The following is a 23,078-nucleotide window of genomic DNA, read 5'->3' on the forward strand; positions in this document are numbered from 1 at the left end:
GCGGCACGAGGGGGGGCTGAAGCTGAGCTGCACACAGCCATCATTTCTCCGAGAATGTGGCTGTTTAACGCAGCAAGAAAAGGCTCTCTCCAGACTTGGAAGCGAGAAGATTCTTTTGATTCAGGTGAGCCATGGAGCCAGGGCTTGGCTTGTACAGAAATTGTACCTCAGGTTAAGAACTTTGCTTCAGGATGAGGACAGAAATCGTGCTCTGGCGGCGCGGCGGCAGCGGAAGGCCCCATTAGCAAAAGTGGTACCTCAGGTTAAGAACAGTTTCAGGTTAAGAACAGACCTCCAGAACGAATTAAGTTCTTAACCCGAGCCACCACTGTGCTGCTAAAGCCCAGATGCCTCACACACACCCCCTCCAAGCTTCACAGAACTGGGCTATGCCTGATTATCGTCTCCCAAAGCAACTTGTTGTTGTTTAGTCGTGTCCGCCTCTTCATGACCCCCCTGGACCAGAGCATGCCAGGCACTCCTGTCTTCCACTGCCTCCCGCAGTTTGGTCAGACTCATGCTGGTAGCTTCGAGAACAGTGTCCAACCATCTCGTCCTCTTCCATCCCCTTCTCCTTGTGCCCTCCATTTTTCCCAACATCAGGGTCTTTTCCAGGGAGTCTTCTCTTCTCCTGAGGTGGCCAAAGTCTTGCAGCCTCAGTTTCAGGATCTGTCCTTCCAGTGAGCACTCAGGGCTAATTTCCTTCAGAATGGAGAGGTTTGATCTTCTTGCACTCCATGGGACCCTCAAGAGTCTCCTTCCAGCACCATAATTCAAAAGCATCCATTCTTTGGCGATCAGCCTTCTTTATGGTCCAGCTCTCACTTCCGTTCATCACTGCTGGGAAAACCATAGCTTGAACTATACGGACCTTTGTTGGCAAGGTGATGTCTCTGCTTTTTAAGATGCTGTCCAGGTTTGTCATTGCTTTTCTCCCAAGAAGCAGGCGTCTTTTAATTTCGTGACTGCTGTCACCATCTGCAGTGATCATGGAACCCAAGAAAGTAAAATCTCTCACTGCCTCCATTTCTCCCCCTTCTTGCATTTCCTTTTCATTGGGATGTTTTTTTGTTTTCGTTCTCGGTCCACATACTGCTTAAGCCTGTCTTGTAGAATTTTAAGCATAACCTTGCTAGTGTGTGAAATGAGTGCAATTGTGCGCTAGTTGGAGCATTCTTTGGCACTGCCCTTCTTTGGGATTGGGATGTAGACTGATCTTCTCCAATCCTCTGGCCACTGCTGAGTTTTCCAAACTTGCTGGCATATTGAGTGTAGCACCTTAACAGCATCATCGTTTAAAAATTTAAATAGTTCAGCTGGAATATCATCACTTCCACTGGCCTTGTTATTAGCAGTGCTTTCTAAGGCCCATTTGACTTCACTCTCCAGGATGTCTGGCTCAAGGTCAGCAACCACACTACCTGGGGTGTATGAGACATCCATATCTTTCTGGTATAATTCCTCTGTGTATTCTTGCCACCTCTTTTTGATGTCTTCTGCTTCTGTTAGGTCCTTTCCACTTTTGTCTTTTATTATGGTAATCTTTGAGCGAAATGTTCCTTTCATATCTCCAGTTTCTTGAACAGATCTCTGTTTTTTTCCATTCTATTGTTTTCCTCTATTTCTTTGCATTGCTCATTTAAGAAGGCCTTCTTGTCTCTCCTTGCTATTTTTTGGAAATCTGCATTCAATTTCCTGTATCTTTCACTATCTCCCTCGCATTTTGCTTGCCTTCTCTCCCCTGCTATTTGTAAGGCTTCGTTGGACAGCCACTTTGTTTTCTTGCATTTCCTTTTCATTGGGATGGTTTTAGTTGCTGCCTCCTGTATAATGTTGCGAGCCTCCATCCATAGTTCTTCAGGCACTCTGTCCACCAAATCTAAATCCTTAAACCTGTTCCTCATTTCCCCTGTGTATTCATAAGGGATTTGATTTTGATTGTATCTAACCGCCCCAGTGGTTTTTCCTACTTTCTTCAGTTTAAGCTTGAATTTTGCTATAAGAAGCCGATGATCTGAGCCACAGTCAGCTCCAGGTCTTGTTTTTGCTGACTGTATAGAGCTTCTCCATCTTTGGCTGCAGAGAATATAATCAATCTGATTTCGATGCTGCCCATCTGGTGATGTCCATGTGTAGAGTCGTCTCTTGTGTTCTTGGAAAAGAGTGTTTGCGATGACCAGCTTGTTCTCTTGGCAGAACTCTATTAGCCTTTGCCCTGCTTCATTTTGAACTCCAAGGCCAAACTTGCCACTTGTTCCTTTTATTTCTTGACTCCCTAATTTAGCATTCCAATCCCCTATAATGAGAAGAACATCCTTCTTTGGTGTCATTTCTATAAGGTGTTATAAGTCTTCCCACCTGTAACCTCTTCCTCTGTTTTTTATTTTCCTTTCTGTCTCCTAGGAAATAAAAGGCTCCTGAGGCGCCCGAACCTGAGGGAGGCTGGAGGGGCACCACCTCTCGAGATTGTGGTAGGTTAATTCCTTTTTTAAAAAAAAAAAATAATATTTATTACTTTTCCAACAATTTAAACCCAAAAAGAAAGAAAGAAAGAAAGACAACACAATACAATACAAAGACACTATATAACACTAACACTAAACTAACAAAACAAAGCAAAAACCGTTTAAAACACATCAAACAATTTCAATATCTTATCTTTCATCCACTTATTTCAACGACCTCCTCACACCTCCCTTTTTGTATTCCACTTCTGTTATTTGTTTCAGCAATTCCTTTTTTAAAAAAAATTTATTCAAATTTCACAAAAAAAATTTAACAAACAAAACAACACAAACAAACACAAAACAGACCAAAAACATGTATAATTTCAAATCCTTATTTCCATATAACTTATTTCCCAGACTCCCCCATACCTCCCCTTACTGCATTCTAATTTCAAACTTTTCCCCCAACAAATTCTTACTCTCAATCTTCTCAAATTTATAACCTCCTTTCTTCTTTTCAATCTTAATCTTTACAGCTGTAAACCCCTTAATTTATAGAACCGGCGCCATTCTAACACTCATTAATTGTGGTAGGTTAATTCCGTGGGGAATCCATTCCCCACATGTGCAGGGAGGTCGTGGCGCTGACCTGAGTGAAACAGGGCTGGGTTGGGGGGTTGCAGTCCCGTCTCGCCCCAGCCCCTTGCTCCCCTCCTTCCAAGCCAGGGGTCAGGCGCCCAGGCAGGAGCAGGCTGGCAGCCTGTGGCGACGTGGGCATGGGCAGCCTGCCAGGGGTGCTAGTTCTGCCCCCCTAGAGAGTACAGTGTCCTTCTTCTTTTGCAGGGCCGTGGTTTGGGGAAGGAGCAGCAGCCCAGCGGTGCAGGAAAACCCAGGAACATCCGGAGGTATGTTGTGACTTTGTGTGGCCGGGGAAGTGTTTCCCAGGGATCATGGGGGTGGAGGAGGAAGACCCTATTTTAGAGATCCCTGTAGTTTTATGGAGAGGGTTTCTCTGTGGTCCAAGCAGGGCCCTAGCTAGGGGGTGGTGAGATGGGCCTCCGCCAGGGGCGCAGGTGAGGGGTGGGGCACAAAATTGGCTCATAGATATGTCTAAATATATAGATGACAATAAGAAATATTATAAATATATAGATATATAAATATATAGATGATAATAAGAAACATCAACAACCTCAGATATGCAGATGACACAACCTCGATGGCAGAAAGTGAGGAGGAATTAAAGAACCTTTTAATGAGGGTGAAAGAGGAGAGCGCAAAATATGGTCTGAAGCTCAACATAAAAAAGACTAAGATCATGGCCACTGGTCCCATCACCGCCTGGCAAGTAGAAGGGAAAGAAATGGAGGCAGTGAGAGATTTTACTTTCTTGGGCTGCATGATCACTGCAGATGGTGACAGCAGTCACAAAATTAAACGACACCTGCTTCTTGGGAGAAAGGCGATGGCAAACCTAGACAACATCTTAAAAAGCAGAGACATCACCTTGCCAACAAATGTCCGTATAGTAAAAGCCATGGTTTTCCCAGTAGTGATGTATGGAAGTGAGAGCTGGACCATAGAGAAGGCTGATCGCCAAAGAATCGATGCTTTTGAATTATGGTGCTGGAGGAGACTCTTGAGAGTCCCATGGACTGCAAGAAGATCAAACCTCTCCATTCTGAAGAAAATCAGCCCTGAGTGCTCACTGGAAGGACAGATCCTGAAGCTGAGGCTCCAAGACTTTGGCCACCTCATGAGAAGAGAAGACTCCCTGGAAAAGACCCTGATGTTGGGAAAGATGGAGGGCACAAGGAGGAGGGAACGGCAGAGGACGAGATGGTGGGACAGTGTTCTCGAAGCTACAAACATGAGTCTGACCAAACTGTGGGAGGCAGTGGAAGACAGGAGTGCCTGGCGTGCTCTGGTCCATGGGGTCACGAAGAGTCGGACACGACTAAACGCCTAAACAACAACAACAATAAGCAATATTATATATATATTTATCTGGAACTCCTCCAAGGAATCAGAATAACAGAGCTTGTTTCTTTCTTAGGCGAGAGGCTGGCAAGAACGAGGCTTCAGTGCCTGCTCCCGGGGTGAAGATCGACAGAGCATATTGGCGGTTCCCAGCTGTTCCCGATTCTCGCCTGCCTCACCCTCCCTCCGTTCCCCGTGCGGGAATGGCTCCTTCCCAGCCGTTCCTGGCGCAGAAGCAGCAGCCAAGGTTTCCCCCCATTAAGAACGCCACCCGAGTGATTCCGGAGGCGGGGGAGACTATGGCTGCTGCCTCTGTGGCAGACCGGTCGGGATGGAGCCCAGATGCCCGCACGGAGGAGTTCAGGGTGGGGCAGTTAATAAGATCAGGTAGGAGAATATGCCCCCTTCCCAGGTCCCCACCCTCCTGTCCCAGACTGGGGCTTGCATGGCTGGGAGCCAGGCGCCGGCTGATGTCTCCCTTTGTATTGCAGCGAGGAGAAGGCTCAGCTTGGGAGCCGCCGCGTCCCGGGAGGGCCTGGAGCCGAGACAACGGCCTCTCGCCTCACAGGTAAGGGGACAGGGGGATTTCATTGCTGTGCCGCTCTATGCTTTGCCGCTCGCGATTTGCGGGTTTGGGGGGCGCGTCAGAATGTCACCCCCCTTCAGGATAGCACCTGGGGCAGCCCGCCCCCCTGCCCCCATCAGTACGCCCCTCGCCAGAAACAGGATTCGAACCCAAGAGCCCTCTGCTCACCTGGGACTTGACTTCCTGCAACGGCTTCTTGAAGCCCGTCCCTGGTTGTTTGGTCAGTGACAGACCATTCACACATTCAGGGATTCCTTCTTTCTTGCAGGGTATGGCTCCTGCACCGCTGAGGCTGCTGCCGAAACCCCCTCCCCGCAAGTAATACAGGTAAGAGGACGAAGGGAGGATTTGCACAGAGAACACCCTGCTCCAGACTTCCAGACGAACTCTCATACTTAAAACCAAGGCGTTCCTATGAGAGCTGGTATCAAATCACAGAAATGGATAAGGCGGAACTATAGCTGATAAGGAATGCAGTGCTCAAGGTTTGGGCAAGGAGGACAGACTGTTAGGAAATCAAGCCTTATCAGGAGAAACTGGCCACTCTCCAGGCACCCGGCTTGAATCCCAGTTGACCTCCCTGTCTGCATTCTCTGGCAGGATCCAGGCTAGGTCACGATCGGCGATCCTCCTCAAGCGTGAGAAGAACACACCACTCTTCCCTGCCCCCAGGCAGGGGAAAGAGATAGACAGAAATGTATTTACATGCCTTTATTTCTGTCTTTGCAGCGTTACAGAGAAACACGTCTGCTTTCTTCAAACACCAACAGCAGAGAGACAAACTCCACCTCCTGTACTTCCTGTACAGGTCAAATTACACTCTGAGCTAAATCCAGTGCTCCGCACTGTGAATAGACTGTCCCTTTGTTCCCACGGTACAATCCCAACATTCCCATCATGTTTTGCTTTCCAGCCAGCTGCAGCTCGCTGCCGCATTGCATCCATATCGTAACACAGACCTGAGCTAAAGTGAGTCTTCTTCTCCCACAGGCCACGTTGTGTATGCAACCGCCTGTACATGAAAGCCCGCCCCTTCCCCGGCGGCCTGGCCGAGGACATCGACAAAGGAGACGTCTCCGCCTGCCAGGAGCTGAAAACACGGGCCCGTTACCTGGCTGAGAAGTGCGAGTGGGACGCGGCCGAGGCCCGCAAGATCTGGTGCTTCGGCCCGGACGGCACTGGCCCCAACATCCTGACGGCCATCACCAAGGGGGTGCAGTACCTCAACGAGATCAAGGACAGCGTTGTGGCAGGCTTCCAGTGGGCCACGAAGGAGGTAAGCAAGAGTGGGCGCCCCTCATTGCAGGGCGGTGGGCTGTCTGCGTCCTGCCTTCTTGGAACGGAGCCGAGACTTGCTGCAGTTTCCAAATAATAATTTATTACTTGCACCCCGCTCATCTGGCTGGGTTTCCCCAGCCGTTCTGGGCAGCTTCCAACAAAATATTAAAATACAATAGTCCGTCAAACATTAAAAGCTTCCCTAAACAGGGCTGCCTTCAGATGTCTTCTAAAAGTCTGGCAGTTGTTTTCCTCTTTGACATCTGGTGGGAGGGCGTTCCACAGGCCCTCTGCCTGGTTCTCTGTAACTTTTGAGCGCTTTGTCACATCAGCCCCTCAAGGCTGTGTTCCAGCTTTAGGAAGTTGAATCAGCCTCGTATGTGATTTCCTCTTGCCCCCTCCCCCTGAGTTGCGATGGGGCGTCCTTTTCAGGTGCTCACTTTTCCTTGCTGGGGGTTGCTTGGCCTGCGTTTCTCCTCCTTGATCGAGGGGGGTGGGGGTGTCGTCTCCGAATTCCCCTTCCTCCTGCTAGGTGCTCTGTCCGTCCCCCCACACACTACCTCTTCCTCAGGAGGAGCTGCCATGGGCAGTGGGGAGATGGTAGAGGATGAGGCTTTCAATCTCAGGGTCATAAGTTCTGGTCCCACATGGGGGGAAAGATTCCTGCATTGCAAGAGGACAAGATGACCTCTGGGATCCCTTCCGATTCCATGGGACGACTGTACTGTAGGGCAGGGATGGAAAGGGAATCAACGGATATTTGCATCTCCCCTGTTTCTAGTCTCCAATTCTCTCTTTTTATATATAATAATCATCATTTGCATCTCCCCTGTTTCTAGTCTCCAATTCTCTCTTTTTATATATAATAATCATCATTAGTTTTCAATTACAATAACCCTGTAATGGCCTCATTATAGCAATACCAAATTATATACAATTGCTAATTCCAATTATTCAGATGCCAAATTAAATAACTTAGGTGGCCTCCCATGTGCTAGAATTGATGGTTTGATTATTTGCTTTATTTCTGCGTTCCAAAATCTTACCCATCTCAATTACACTCCAGTTAAAATAACAATCCCTCTTACAACAACTGCAGTACTAACGACATCTATTCGTATTGACATGTTACCGTAAACCTCCTGTGTGTGACAGTTATTCTGTCCATGATGTTCCTTCCCATCCTTGTAAAATATTATGCCTATCCTTTCTCAGTTGTTGTTGCTCTCCATCATATCTAGACTCCGATTCTCTGCCCCTTAGTAGATCACGCTCTTCCCATCCTCTGGTCCCCCTGGGCAACTCCTCCTCCTCCTCCTGGCTCTGACAGTTTGCAGGAAGAAGGCTGACCGTGAGCTGAAGGAAGCATTGGCCCTGCCTTTGCTTCTTGGCTGCTATGGCAGAGTGCTTAATTGCTTTTTTTTAAAAAAAAACTACGTTGCCTGCTTCAGAGAGGAAGGACAGAAAAGTTGGGTTGAATGCAAACTGGAAAATGATTTTCTCTCCCACCCTCAACCTCTCTCTTTTCTCCAGGGTGCCCTTTGCGAGGAAAACATGCGCGCCATCCGCTTTGACGTGCACGACGTGACCCTGCACGCGGACGCCATCCACCGCGGAGGTGGCCAAATCATTCCCACGGCCAGAAGGTGCCTCTATGCCTGCGTGTTGATGGCTCAGCCCCGCCTCATGGAGCCCATCTACCTGGTGGAGATCCAGGTGGGTAACGGGAGGCAGGCTGTGTTCTTAAGAGGCGGCGCCGGCAGCCCACTGGCTTGACTCTGTGCAGTGCTGTAACGTATACCCACTTTCTTCCCCTTCCAGTGCCCAGAACAGGTTGTGGGTGGCATCTATGGCGTGCTGAACAGGAAGCGGGGGCACGTCTTTGAAGAGTCCCAGGTGGCCGGCACCCCCATGTTTGTGGTCAAGGCCTATCTCCCTGTCAACGAGTCCTTTGGTAAGTGTCAGCTTTTATCACTTGCACTTGCATCTTCCAGGTAACCTTTGTCAGCAGCTGGAGGTGTGAAGGATCGATCAGAGGTTGTCTCCCAGGCTAATCTGAGATGGCTGCTACAAAGTTGAGCAGGTCTTGCCCTGGTAGCAGACTTCTGTTCCTCTTAAGTACATTTCTGAGCACAATTCAAAGTTTGGGAATGACCTTTAAAAGCCCTAAATGGCCCGTTATACCTGAAGGAACATCTCTACCCCCATGGTTCAGCTTGGACACTGAGGCCCAGCTCTGAGGGCCTTCTCGGTAGTGGCGCCCTCCCCGTGGAACGTCTTCCTATCAGATGTCAAGGAAATAAACTTTTAGAAGACATCTGAAGGCAACCCTGTTTAGGGAAGTTTTCAATGTTTGATGTTTTCTTGTGCTTTTAATATTTTGTTGAGAGCCGCCTACAGTGGCTGGGGAAACTCAGCCAGATGGGTGGGGTATAAATTAATAAATTATTACTAATATTATTTATTAAGGTAGATGCCTCCAGGATGCTGCTTTTAGCTAAGATGCTGCTTTTAGCTGGTTGTGGGGTGTGTGGGTAAACTTGAACACCTGTATTTCTGTCTTACAGTTTTGTTTGCTTATAGTAGAAACTCTTCTCTCTCTCCCTCTCTCTTCACAGGCTTCACTGCTGACTTGAGATCCAACACAGGTGGCCAGGCTTTCCCCCGGTGTGTGTTCGACCACTGGCAGATCCTGCCCGGAGACCCGTTCGACAACACCAGCCGCCCCTGCCAGGTGGTCGCTGAGACCCGCAAGCGCAAAGGGCTGAAGGAGGGCATTCCGGCACTAGATAACTTCCTGGACAAATTGTAAAAAACCAATCAACCAAGCTGAATTAAAAATGCAACACCAGATGTAAAAGAATAAATTTAAAAATGTATGTTGTGGGACTCCAAATTTAACTTGCATAATAACATCAGTGCTGCAGGTGTCTTGCAAAAGGCATTGGGCCACTTCCTTGCTTGATCTTCCGTCTCGGGGCAGATTTTAAAAAGAGCCGTGTCTGCATTCAGCCTTAGAGGTTCCAAGCCGTCTGCACACGAACCAGCGGGGCCGCTCACCCAGTGCCATTATAACTTCCAAAAATACATTTCCATTTGATGCAACTGAAACGTTGCCCGTCTCCATATTTATTTGACGTTCAGAGCCAAGTGAAGGGGGGTTTTTCCTCCCTTGGTTTGCAGATTGGGGAGGACAGGCAAACTTCTGAAAAGAAAAGGGTGCGTGAAATTTCATTCCATACTCAAATACTGGATTCGATGGGGAGGAGGGGGGCAGTCTGGAGGAATTTTCTTTTAGGATTGGGAGAGAAAAGGGGGGGGAGGCTTTTCTAGTTGGGCAAAAGCAGCCTCTCTGCTAAATGGGTGTCCTTGTGCAAATCAATGTATTAGTACCACTGGAATAATAAATTTAATAAGACGAGGCTGGCTGTTGTGTTGGATGTCTTTAACAGCTGTTGAGACCTGAGCCCCACACACTTGGAAGCAAGGGGGGAGCTCCATCTGTGCTGTACGAAAGCAGTTTTATTTAGAAAACTGGGGTTGTATGTGTGCACACAGTCCTTCGCTGGCGCCTACAGCGCTGTTGCAATGAGGCGTGCGGCAAGCATTCAGCTGTAGCCCATAGACCAGGCTGCAGTTTGTGGTGCCCACAACAGTTTATCTGGTTCGGCAGATAATGCCCACAGGCCTCAAAAAGATGAGTGGTCTTTGACTTGAATCTTCACAGCTCCCTGATTTTGGCGTAGGTTACTGTCATACGACCCAGGGTTGGTCTTTTCAAAAGACAATAGATTTGAAGACTGTAGAGCATTAGTGGCTGAAGGCCTCTGGGTTTAATTTTTGTGAATAGCTGGTCAAAAACACACAGGATGGTTTTCGCAAAGTCCCAGCAAGCAAATCAGGATGAGTGCTCATTAACTTGTAACCACCCCCTCTTCCCTTGCAAACAGGCTCCATGAGGAATAGACATAATCTAACCTGTTTGCAAGCAATCAAAATAAGTCGCCTGGGGACTCTCACAGACATGAATAAAGACCAGTAGTGATTGAGCGAATGATACCTTTGCGATAATTAAGATGTATATACACTTCACTGAATAAATAAGTGGGCTTGTTTCATGTTTCTTGAAACAATAGGCAAACCAAAACAAAAAGTCACACTTCTCTGAATTTAGCAAATCCAGCCCAGCGTATGCCGAAATGTCTAAATTAGGCTAAAGTGGACATGGAAATGAACGGCAGAAAACTGCATTACTGTATATTACAGGAAATTGCTTGCATAATGTGTGTATGAGCAAAATTGCATATGAAAATCTGGATAATGGGAGAAATTTTCATTAGAACTTTTAACAAACAAGCAAACGCCCCACCCCGAAAAAACAAATGTGCAACTGAATGTGTGATTGGGGAAAATGGGAAACAAATTGCCATTTTTTATTCGTTTCCACATATCGCAGAAAAAAAGAAAATATTACAAAACACACACCAAGAAAAGAAAAACAAAAAACAGAATTCTTCAAATCTCTAATTCTCGTTACATTGATACCTGACTTCCTCAAATCCCATCTAACTGAATTTAATTATAACCCCTGTATAGTAGTTCTCCAAATTCATATTTCTAATAATATTCACTCGTTTCATTTACTATCATCTCTTTTATTAATATTCAAATCCTTAATATTTACTACCACCTATTATTCTGCCCCTAAGCCTATTTGTTACTTCCAAGAATTTTCTAAATCCCTTATATCACAATATTTAGTTAAATATTCTTTAAATTTCTTCTATCAAATTGTCATTTGTCTTAATCACTAATCATGGTATGGCCAGATGGGGCTTATTAACCTGGGAAGGAAAAGGAAAAAAGGATCCTAAACCTCCCATGCCGTGCGAAGATACCTTGGGGAAAAGAAAGGGTTAAGGAGTAAAGTGCCCAAATCCTAAATGGATTCCCTAAAATGGTTGGGTGGTGCTTGTACACTGGCAACACCTGCACCCAGGTGTCTTGCTCTGCTTTCCTTTGGACCCCATCAGCGGGTCTTGTCATCTAGGCAGCGCAGGACCCCCATATTCGCTGCCCAGGCTTACGCCCTGCGGTTGTTACTTGGGTATTGCTAACACAGTAGTTTGATTTCACCCCTGGAGGTGCACTCCATTGTCTTTTGAGACAGCCTGATATCTACAAGCATTGAGGTCACGCAGTCTGGCCTGCTGGTAAAAAGCAAAGGTAAAGGGGCCCCTGACCATTAGGTCCAGTCGTGGCCGACTCTGGGCTTGCGGCGCTCATCTCGCTTTATTGGCCGAGGGAGCCGGCGTACAGCTTCCGGGTCATGTGGCCAGCAGGACTAAGCCGCTTCTGGCGAACCAGAGCAGCGCACGGAAACGCCGTTTCCCTTCCTGCCGGAGCGGTACCTATTTATCTACTTGCACTGGCGTGCTTTCGAACTGCTAGGTTGGCAGGAGCAGGGACCGAGCAACGGGAGCTCACCCCATTGCGGGGATTTCAGCCGCCGGCCTGATCGGCAAGTCCTAGGCTCTGTGGTTTAACCCACAGCGCCACCCGCGTCTAACCTGCTAGTACCTGCCAGCCTAATGGCTCTTAGGGTAGACTCAGCCTGAAGTTTGTGTTTGGGGAGGCTCATGTTAGATATATTCAGGTGGGGAATCGTTTGGGCTTTGGGGTCCAGATCTTTACTACCTGACCCCACCGAGTGGGCGGACTGGCTCTGTGGGGCAACCCACAGGTCAATCGCATGGCATCATGTACACGTGAGTTTTCTCCACCTGTCAAAATTCCTTATGGAGGGCTCCCAACTGCTGGCTGCACAAAGGGCGTTGTGTATTGCCAGTCCCAACCCTGCATTTTACCAGCTGATGGGCACCGGGAACACACTGCTCCAAGCAAAAAGGAACAATCGACCCGTCCCTTGCGATCTGTGTTTGCTATCTAGCACGGGTCAAAAAACTATGGTCTGAAGCTCAACATTCAAAAAACGAAGATCATGGCCACTGGGCCCATCACCTCCTGGCAAATAGAAAGGGAAGAAATGGAGGAAGAAATGGAGGAAGTGAGAGATTTTACTTTCTTGAGCTCCATGATCACTGCAGATGGTGAAATTAAAATACCTTTACCCACGTACTGTCTGAAACCCAAGGGATGCCAGTGCATCCCCCCCCCCCGCTTTCCTCCCCCTCTACATTAAGTGTAAACTGTAAGCAGAAATGCAGACATCGGTCCCATTTTCCAGCTTGGGAAGTCAGAGGCTGGTTGTAAGGTCTCGACAAGCTGACCCCCACCGCTTTAGGGAACATGGTGACTTGTTTTTGTTTAGTCATGTCCGACTCTGTATGCTGTTTTCTTGAACAAAGAATCACTTGCACTGACAGGCTCTGCTTCTTGTGTCTCAACCTGCATCTGAACCCAGCCTTGACAATTATGGAGCCATCGTCTGCACCTGTAAGAACCCCATTCCCATTCCAACTTGCTCTCTCCATTTTTGAAACAACAAAAAACAACCTTCGCACCCCATTTTCTCCCTTGACCCCTCCTTGCTTTTCTCAACTCTCCCTTGAACCCAGATCACAACCCATTTCCATTCCTTTCCCCCTCTCCTGTTGCACAGCCACAGTACTGTATCTTTAAGCTGAACAGACTTTAAAGAGCCTGGCTGTAGTGGTGTAGCGTGGGGGGTGCAGGGGGGGCCGGGCGCAACATCTGGGGGTTAGGGTTAGGGGGCGCAAATCCACGGGTTACGGGGCGCAAATTACTTGCCTTGCCCCGAGTGCTGACAACCCACGCTATGCCACTGCCTGGCTGTCAGTTAGCTTGTTCTGTTAGAGAAGTTCATTGATGGATGTTGTACATAAATGGGTGTTCGCTTGTTAATAAAACGTCTCTTCGAAATTGCTACGCTCAATCTGAAACTTCATGTTGAAGACCAGACATGGTTGTTGTTGTTGAGTCGCTTAGTCGTGTCCGACTCTTCGTGACCCCCTGGACCAGAGCACGCCAGGCACTCCTGTCTTCCACTGCCTCCCGCAGTTTGGTCAAACTCATGTTAGTAGCTTCGAGAACACTGTCCCACCATCTCGTCCTCTGTCGTCCCCTTCTCCTTGCGCCCTCCATCTTTCCCAACATCAGGGTCTTTTTCACAGAGAAAAAAAAATATTTAAAAGAACATACAGTTATACCTTGGATCTCAAACGCCTTGCATTCCGGTCCCCAAATACTGCAACCCCGGAATGAGTGTTCTGGTTTGCAAACGTTCTTTGGAAGCCAAACGTCTGACGCAGGGCCAGATTTAGGATTTATGAGGCCCGAAGCTACTGAAGGTAATGGGGCCTGTAATAGGTATGAGTTACTCATGCGTAAGCTGGTGCCTTTCTCAGTTAATTTGCCTTGTTAAACCTTTCTGACTGCACAGCCCCTTCTCATGGTGGCTGCCTCAGTCACTGGCAGAATCCGTCAGTGGGCGTTTCTTGAACCTCTTCCAACATAAAAGTTGTTTGACACCCAGTCTTCTCCTCCTCCTCTCACTGCGCGGGAGTCTTCTGCGCAGGGAAGGCGTGGGTAGCGGAGGACCTGGGCTCTCCTCACTGATGTCCAGTGAAGAGTCCTGGAGCCCTCTCTCCAATTTCCCCATCTGCCCCCCTTCATCCCTGGTGTTGCGCTGATTGGCTTCCCCCTCTACTGAGCTGTTTCTCCCCCTGCTGCTGGGTCCTTCGCCAGCATCATCTGGGAGCCTCCTCTTCGCCTCTCGCTCCGATGTCAGTTCCCTGACAGGGCCCTTTATATGTCCAGCTGTCCTTTGTCAAAAACAAATTGCCGCTGGTTTTTTGTGTTGAATATATGCTACAGTACAGTGGTATCTCACCATGCCAACGGGATCCGTTCCGGAGCCCCATTCGCATCCAGAAGCGAATGTAACTAGCGACGGCACATCTGCGTACACACACATGCGTCGCTTTTCGCCTTTCTGCGCATGCGCGTGACATCATTTTGAGCGTCGGCGTATGCATGAGCGTCGAAACCTGGAAGTAACACGCTCTAGTCCAACACCCTGCAATGCCGGAATCTCAGCTCAAGAACCCATGGCAGATGGCCGCCCCAAGCTCTGCTGAAAACCTCCAAGGAAGGAGAGTATATCACCTTCTGAGGGATTTCCTCTCACTATCAAACAGCTCTTGCTGTCAGAAAGTTCTTCCTGGAGTCGGACTCTCCTTCCTGGTCGCTTGAAGCCAGGGCTTCAGGTCCTGAGGGCCTCTGGAGCAGGAGAAGACAAGCTTCCTCCCTGGGATGCCTTTGAGATGTTGGCAGGGCTCTCATATCCATGTCCGGAGGGATAGGGAGCAAAACATCTCTCTCTCCCCTTTCCCCACCCCATGCAGAAGGGCAAGGGGTCTGTGCATCCGGCTGGGAAGAAGGTGGTGGGAGTGTGGAGCCTGTCAGGAAATTCAAGCCTTATCAGGAGAAACTGGCCACTCTCCAGGCACCCGGCTTGAATCCCGGTTGACCTCCCTGTCTGCGTTTCCCGGCAGGATACAGGCCAGGTCATGATCGGCGATCCTCCTCAAGCGTGAGAAGAACACACCACTCTTCCCTGCTCCCCCCAGGGAGGGGAAAGAGATAGACAGGAATGTATTTACATGCCTTTATTTCTGTCTTTGCAGCATTACAGAGAAACGTGTCTGCTCTCTTCAAACTCCAACAGCAGAGAGACAAACTCCACCTCCTGTACTTCCTGTACAGGTCAAATTACACTCCGAGCTAAATCCGGTGCTCAGCACAGTGAATAGACTGTCCCTTTGTTCCCATGGTACAGTCCCAAACATTCCCATCATGTTTTGCTTTCCAGCCAGCTGCAGCTCGCTGCCGCATTGCTCCTTTTCCGTAACAGGGCTGGTTGTGGGCAGGATCCTTGCACTGCCGGGGGTTGGACTAGATGCCCCTTGGCACCCCTTCCAACTCTGCCATGCTCTGATTCTTTCGAGCACCAGAAGGAACGGGTGGGGGAGCAAGATTCAGAAGAAGGGGAGGCACAACCACACCCCCAACAGCCCCCTCTGGCCTGACCCACGGGGGCCTCATCCCAGCACACTTTGACCCCCCCCCCCTGGTTTTATTTTTCTTCATTCAGCTACCAGACAACCCAGCAGCCTGGCCCCTGTTTGCCAGCTGATGTCACAAAGTGCTGCTATGCAAGCAAGCCTGATAATGCCCTGCAAGGGGGATGCCTGTGAGATGACAGTGAGAGTTGGTAGAGAAAGATGGGTTCTCCAGGTAGGAGGCCTAGAGGAGATGAGTGGCAATATTATTATTGTGCGGAGGTGCTATTACAATTCCAAAGCAGGGAGGGAGGGGGAAGAGAGAGAGAGTGAGAGGAATTCTGGTGGAGATGGAAGATGGAAGGAGGCTTGGAAAGGGAGTTTGAAAGGGGGGCAGGTGAGAGTCGGCTGAGAGCGGTGGGTTCTAGAAGGCGGCACGAGGGGGGGGGCTGAAGCTGAGCTGCGCACAGCCGTCATTTCTGCAAGAATGTGGCCGTTTAACGCAGCAAGAAAAGGCTCTCTCCAGACTTGGAAGCGAGAAGATTCTTTTGATTCAGGTGAGCCATGGAGCCAGGGCTTGGCTTGTACAGAAATTGTACCTCAGGTTAAGAACTTTGCTTCAGGATGAGGACAGAAATCGTGCTTTGGCAGCGCGGCGGCAGCGGAAGGCCCCATTAGCAAAAGTGGTACCTCAGGTTAAGAACAGTTTCAGGTTAAGAACAGACCTCCAGAACGAATTAAGTTCTTAACCCGAGCCACCACTGTGCTGCTAAAGCCCAGATGCCTCACACACACCCCCTCCAAGCTTCACAGAACTGGGCTATGCCTGATTATCGTCTCCCAAAGCAACTTGTTGTTGTTTAGTCGTGTCCGCCTCTTCGTGACCCCCCTGGACCAGAGCACGCCAGGCACTCCTGTCTTCTACTGCCTCCCGCAGTTTGGTCAGACTCATGCTGGTAGCTTCGAGAACAGTGTCCAACCATCTCGTCCTCTTCCATCCCCTTCTCCTTGTGCCCTCCATTTTCCCCAACATCAGGGTCTTTTCCAGGGAGTCTTCTCTTCTCATGAGGTGGCCAAAGTCTTGGAGCCTCAGCTTCAGGATCTGTCCTTCCAGTGAGCACTCAGGGCTGATTTCCTTCAGGATGGAGAGGTTGGATCTTCTTGCAGTCCACGGGACTCTCAAGAGTCTCCTCCAGCACCATAATTCAAAAGCATCCATTCTTTGGCGATCAGCCTTCTTGATGGTCCAGCTCTCACTTCCATACATCACTACTGGGAAAACCATAGCTTGAACTATACAGATCTTTGTCGGCACGGGTGATGGAGTTTATTGTCCCATAAAGTCACCATTAAAGAACCTCTAAATGAGGGTGAAAGGGGAGAGTACAAAATATGGTCTGAAGCTCAACATCCAAAAAACGAAGATCATGGCCACTGGTCCCATCACCTCCTGGCAAATAGAAGGGGAAGAAATGGAGGAAGTGAGAGATTTTACTTTCTTGGGCTCCATGATCACTGCAGATGGTGAAATTAAAATACCTTTACCCACGTTCTGTCTGAAACCCAAGTGATGCCAGTGAATTCCCCCCCCCGGGTTTCCTCCCCCTCTACATTAAGTGTAAACTGTAAGCAGAAATGCGGACGTCGGTCCCATGTTGTAGCTTGGGAAGTCAGAGGCTGGTTGTAAGGTCTGGACAAGCTGATCCCCACCGCTTTAGGGAACATGGTGACTTGTTTTTGTTTAGTCATGTCCGACTCTATGCTGTTTTCTTGAACAAAGAATCAGTTGCACTGACAGGCTCTGCTTCTTGTGTCTCAACCTGCATCTGAACCCAGCCTTGACAATTATGGAGCCATCGTCCGCACCTGTTCTTCAACCCCATTCCCATGCCAACTTGCTCTCTCCATTTTTGCAACAACAAAAAATACAACCTTTGCACCCCATTTTCTCCCTTGACCCCTCCTTGCTTTTCTCAACTCTCCCTTGAACCCAGATCACAACCCATTTCCATTCCTTCCCCCCTCTCCTGTTGCACAGCCACAGTACTGTATCTTTAAGCTGAATAGACTCTAAAGAGCCTGGCTGTCAGTTAGCTTGTTCTGTTAGAGAAGGTGAAGTTCATTGATGGATGTTGTACATAAATGGGTGTTCGCTTGTTAATAAAACGTCTCTTCGAAATTGCTACACTCAATCTGAAACTTCATATTGAAGACCAGACATGGTTGTTGTTGTTGAGTCGCTTAGTCGTGTCCGACTCTTCGTGACCCCCTGGACCAGAGCACGCCAGGCACTACTGTCTTCCACTGCCTCCCGCAGTTTGGTCAAACTTATGAACACTTCAAGAACACTGTCCCACCATCTCGTCCTCTGTCATCCCCTTCTCCTTGCGCCCTCCATCTTTCCCAACATCAGGGTCTTTTTCACGGAGAAAAATAAATATTTAAAAGAACATACAGTTATACCTTGGATCTCAAATGCCTTGCATTCCGGTCCCCAAATACTGCAACCCCGGAATGAGTGTTCTGGTTTTCAAACGTTCTTTGGAAGCCAAACGTCTGACGCAGGGCCAGATTTAGGATTGATGAGGCCCGAAGCTACTGAAGGTAATGGGGCCCTTTATATGTCCAGCTGTCCTTTGTCAAAAACAAATTGCCACTGTTTTTTGTGTTGAATATATGCTACAGTACAGTGGTATCTCACCATGCGAACGGGATCCGTTCCGGAGCCCCATTCGCATCCAGAAGCGAACGTAACTAGCGACGGGACATCTGCAGGTGAGAGTCGGTTGAGAGCGGTGGGTTCTAGAAGGCGGCACGAGGGGGGGGCTGAAGCTGAGCTGCACACAGCCGTCATTTCTCCAAGAATGTGGCCGTTTAACGCAGCAAGAAAGGGGTCTCTCCAGACTTGGAAGCAAGACGATTCTTTTGATTCAGGTGAGCCATGGAGCCAGGGCTTGGCTTGTACAGAAATTGTACCTCAGGTTAAGAACTTTGCTTCAGGATGAGACAGAAGTCGTGCTCTGGTGGCGCGGCGGCAGTGGGAGGCCCCATTAGCAAAAGTAGTACCTCAGGTTAAGAACAGTTTCAGGTTAAGAACGGAGCTCCAGAACGAATTAAGTTCTTAACCCGAGCCACCACTGTGCTGCTAAAGCCCAGATGCCTCACCCCCCCCCTCCAAGCTTCACAGAACTGGGCTATGCCTGATTATCGTCTCCCAAAGCAACTTGTTGTTCTTTAGTCGTGTCCGCCTCTTCGTGACCCCCCTGGACCAGAGCACGCCAGGCACTCCTGTCTTCCACTGCCTCCCGCAGTTTGGTCAGACTCATGCTGGTAGCTTCAAGAACACTGTCCCACCATCTCGTCCTCTTCCGTCCCCTTCTCCTTGTGCCCTCCATCTTTCCCAACATCAAGGTCTTTTCCAGGGAGTCTTCTCTTCTCATGAGGTGGCCAAAGTCTTGGAGTGTCAGCTTCAGGATCAGTCCTTCCAGTGAGCACTCAGGGCTAATTTCCTTCAGAATGGAGAGGTTGGATCTTCTTGCAGTCCACGGGACTCTCAAGAGTCTCCTCCAGCACCAGAATTCAAAAGCATCCATTCTTTGGCGATCAGCCTTCTTTATGGTCCAGCTCTTACTTCCATACGTCACTACTGGGGAAACCATAGCTTTAACTATACGGACCTTTGTTGGCAAGGTGATGTCTCTGCTTTTTAAGATGCTGTCCAGGTTTGTCATTGCTTTTCTCCCAACAAGCAGGCGTCGTTTAATTTCGTGACTGCTGTCACCATCTGCAGTGATCATGGAGCCCAAGAAAGTAAAATCTCTCACTGCCTCCATTTCTTCCCCTTCTTGCATTTCCTTTTCATTGGGATGGTTTTTGTTTTCGTTCTCAGTCCACATACTGCTTAAGCCTGCCTTGTAGAATTTTAAGCATAACCCTGCTAGCGTGTGAAATGAGTGCAATTGTGCGCTAGTTGGAGCATTCTTTGGCACTGCCCTTCTTTGGGATTGAGATGTAGACTGATCTTCTCCAATCCTCTGGCCACTGCTGAGTTTTCCAAATTTGTTGTCGTATTGAGCGTAGCACCTTAACAGCATCATCGTTTAAAAATTTAAATAGTTCTGCTGGAATATCATCACTTCCACTGGCCTTGTTATTAGCAGAGCTTTCTAAGGCCCATTTGACTTCACTCTCCAGGATGTCTGGCTCAAGGTCAGCAACCACACTACCTGGGGTGTATGAGACATCCATATCTTTCTGGTATAATTCCTCTGTGTATACTTGCCACCTCTTCTTGATGCCTTCTGCTTCTGTTAGGTCCTTTCCACTTTTGTCTTTTATTATGGTAATCTTTGAGCGAAATGTTCCTTTCATATCTCCAATTTTCTTGAACAGATCTCTGGCTTTTTCCATTCTATTGTTTTCCTCTATTTCTTTGCATTGCTCGTTTAAAAAGGCCTTCTTGTCTCTCCTTGCTATTTTTTGGAAATCTGCATTCAATTTCCTGTATCTTTCACTATCTCCCTCGCATTTTGCTTGCCTTCTCTCCCCCGCTATTTGTAAGGCTTCGTTGGACAGCCACGTTGCTTTCTTGCATTTCCTTTTCATTGGGATGGTTTTTGTTGCTGCCTCCTGTATAATGTTGCGAGCCTCCATCCACAGCTCTTCAGGCACTCTGTCCACCAAATCTAAATCCTTAAACCTGTTCCTCCCTTCCACTGTGTATTCATAAGGGATTTGACTTAGATTGTATCTTACCTGTCCAGTGGTTTTTCCTACTTTCTTCAGTTTAAGCTTGAATTTTGCTATAAGAAGCCGATGTTCTGAGCCACAGTCAGCTCCAGGTCTTGTTTTTGCTGACTGTATAGAGCTTCTCCATCTTTGGCTGCAGAGAATTTAATCAATCTGATTTCGATGCTGCCCATCTGGTGATGTTCATGTGTAGAGTCGTCTCTTGTGTTGTTGGAAAAGCGTGTTTGTGATGACCAGCTTGCTCTCTTGGCAGAACTCTATTAGCCTTTGCCCTGCTTCATTTTGAACTCCAAGGCCAAACTTGCCACTTGTTCCTTTTATTTCTTGACTCCCTAATTTAGCATTCCAATCCCCTATAATGAGAAGAACATCCTTCTTTGGTGTCATTTCCATAAGGTGTTATAAGTCTTCCCACCTGTAACCTCTTCCTCTGTTTTTTATTTACCTTTCTGTCTCCTAGGAAATAAAAGGCTCCTGAGGCGCCCGAACCTGAGGGAGGCTGGAGGGGCACCACCTCTCGAGATTGTGGTAGGTTAATTCCTTTTTTTAAAAAAAAAAATAATAATAATATTTATTACTTTTCCAACAATTTAAACACAAAAAGAAAGAAAGAAAGACAACACAATACAATACAAAGACACTACATAACACTAACACTAAACTAAAAAAACAAAACAAAAACCGTTTAAAACACATCAAACAATTTCAATATCTTATTTTCATCCACTTATTTCAACGACCTCCTCACACCTCCCTTTTTGTATTCCACTTCTGTTAATTGTTTCAGCAATTCCTTTTTTTAAAAATTTTATTCAAATTTCACAAATTTTTTTTTAACAAACAAACACAAAACAGACCAAAAACATGTATAATTTCAAATCCTTATTTCCATATAACTTATTTCCCAGACTCCCCCATACCTCCCCTTACTGCATTCTAATTTCAAACTTTTCCCCCAACAAATTCTTACTCTCAATCTTCTCAAATTTATAACCTCCTTTCTTCTTTTCAATCTTATTCTTTACAGCTGTAAACCCCTTAATTTATAGAACCAGCGCCATTCTAACACTCATTAATTGTGGTAGGTTAATTCCGTGGGGAATCCATTCCCCGCATGTGCAGGGAGGTCATGGCGCTGACCTGAGTGAAACAGGGCTGGGTTGGGGGGTTGCAGTCCCGTCTCGCCCCAGCCCCTTGCTCCCCTCCTTCCAAGCCAGGGGTCAGGCGCCCAGGCAAGAGCAGGCTGGCAGCCTGTGGCGACGTGGGCATGGGCAGCCTGCCAGGGGTGCTAGTTCTGCCCCCCTAGAGAGTACAGTGTCCTTCTTCTTTTGCAGGGCCGTGGTTTGGGGAAGGAGCAGCAGCCCAGCGGTGCAGGAAAACCCAGGAACATCCGGAGGTATGTTGTGACTTTGTGTGGCTGGGGAAGTGTTTCCCAGTGATCTGGGGGGTGGAGGAGGAAACCTGATTTAGAGATCCCTATAGTTTGATGGAGAGGGTTTCTCTGTGGTCCAGGCAGGGCCCTACCTAGGGGGTGGTGAGATGGGCCCCCGCCAGGGGCGCAGGTGAGGGGTGGGGCACAAAATTGGCTCATAAATATGTCTAAATGTATAGATGATCATAAGAAATATTACAAATATATAGATATATAAATATATAGATGATAATAAGAAATATCAACAACCTCAGATATGCAGAGGACACAACCTTGATGGCAGAAAGTGAGGAGGAATTAAAGAACCTTTTAATGGGGGTGAAAGAGGAGAGTGCAAAAGATGGTCTGAAGCTCAACATCAAAAAAACGAAGATCATGGCCACTGGGCCCATCACCTCCTGGCAAATAGAAGGGGAAGAAATGGAGGCAGTGAGAGATTTTACTTTCTTGGGCTCCATTATCACTGCAGATGGTGACAGCAGTCACGAAATTAAAAGACGCCTGCTTCTTGGGAGAAAAGCAATGACAAACCTAGACAGCATCTTAAAAAGCAGAGACATCACCTTGCGGACAAAGGTCCGTATAGTTAAAGCTATGGTTTTCCCAGTAGTGATGTATGGAAGTGAGAGCTGGACCATAAAGAAGGCTGATCGCCAAAGAATCGATGCTTTTGAATTATGGTGCTGGAGGAGACTCTTGAGAGTCCCATGGACTGCAAGAAGATCAAACCTCTCCATTCTGAAGGAAATCAGCCCTGAGTGCTCACTGGAAGGACAGATCCCGAAGCTGAGGCTCCAAGACTTTGGCCACCTCATGAGAAGAGAAGACTCCCTGGAAAAGACCCTGATGTTGGGAAAGATGGAGGGCACAAGGAGAAGGGGACGGCAGAGGACGAGATGGTGGGACAGTGTTCTCGAAGCTACAAACATGAGTCTGACCAAACTGCGGGAGGCAGGGGAAGACAGGAGTGCCTGGCGTGCTCTGGTCCATGGGGTCACGAAGAGTCGGACACGACTAAACGACTAAACAACAACAACAACAAGACATATTATCATATATATATTTATCTGGAACTCCTCCAAGGAATCAGAATAACAGAGCTTGTTTCTTTCTTAGGCGAGAGGCTGGCAAGAACGAGGCTTCAGTGCCTGCTCCCGGGGTGAAGATCGACAGAGCATATTGGCGGTTCCCAGCTGTTCCCGATTCTCGCCTGCCTCACCCTCCCTCCGTTCCCCGTGCGGGAATGGCTCCTTCCCGGCCGTTCCTGGCGCAGAAGCAGCAGCCAAGGTTTCCCCCCATTAAGAACGCCACCCGAGTGATTCCGGAGGCGGGGGAGACTATGGCTGCTGCCTCTGTGGCAGACCGGTCGGGATGGAGCCCAGATGCCCGCACGGAGGAGTTCAGGGTGGGGCAGTTAATAAGATCAGGTAGGAGAATATGCCCCCTTCCCAGGTCCCCACCCTCCTGTCCCAGACTGGGGCTTGCATGGCTGGGAGCCAGGCGCCGGCTGATGTCTCCCTTTGTATTGCAGCGAGGAGAAGGCTCAGCTTGGGAGCCGCCGC

General features: G+C 48.3%; 2 protein-coding genes and 1 long non-coding RNA gene across 3 annotated transcripts in view; all 3 read left to right on the forward strand.

The window, feature by feature from the left end:
• The window catches only part of LOC309540211 (elongation factor 2-like), a 51,214-nt gene that overhangs the window by 9,723 nt on the left and 18,413 nt on the right, over window positions 1-23,078 (forward strand). The window lies entirely within an intron of this gene.
• On the forward strand, window positions 6,007-9,713 carry LOC309540212 (elongation factor 2-like). Its single transcript, XM_082236835.1, has 4 exons — window positions 6,007-6,289; window positions 7,825-8,007; window positions 8,113-8,245; window positions 8,910-9,713. Exons 1-4 carry the CDS (start codon window positions 6,032-6,034, stop codon window positions 9,101-9,103), a joined length of 768 nt encoding a protein of 255 aa, XP_082092961.1. The 5' UTR covers window positions 6,007-6,031; the 3' UTR covers window positions 9,104-9,713.
• Window positions 18,179-21,471, forward strand: LOC309540589. Its single transcript, XR_014223372.1, has 3 exons — window positions 18,179-18,269; window positions 20,545-20,612; window positions 21,419-21,471. It is a non-coding gene; the product is annotated as an uncharacterized lncRNA (long non-coding RNA).

Source organism: Podarcis vaucheri, assembly GCF_965113315.1.
Source record: "Podarcis vaucheri genome assembly, chromosome: 9".
NCBI lineage: Eukaryota > Metazoa > Chordata > Lepidosauria > Squamata > Lacertidae > Podarcis > Podarcis vaucheri.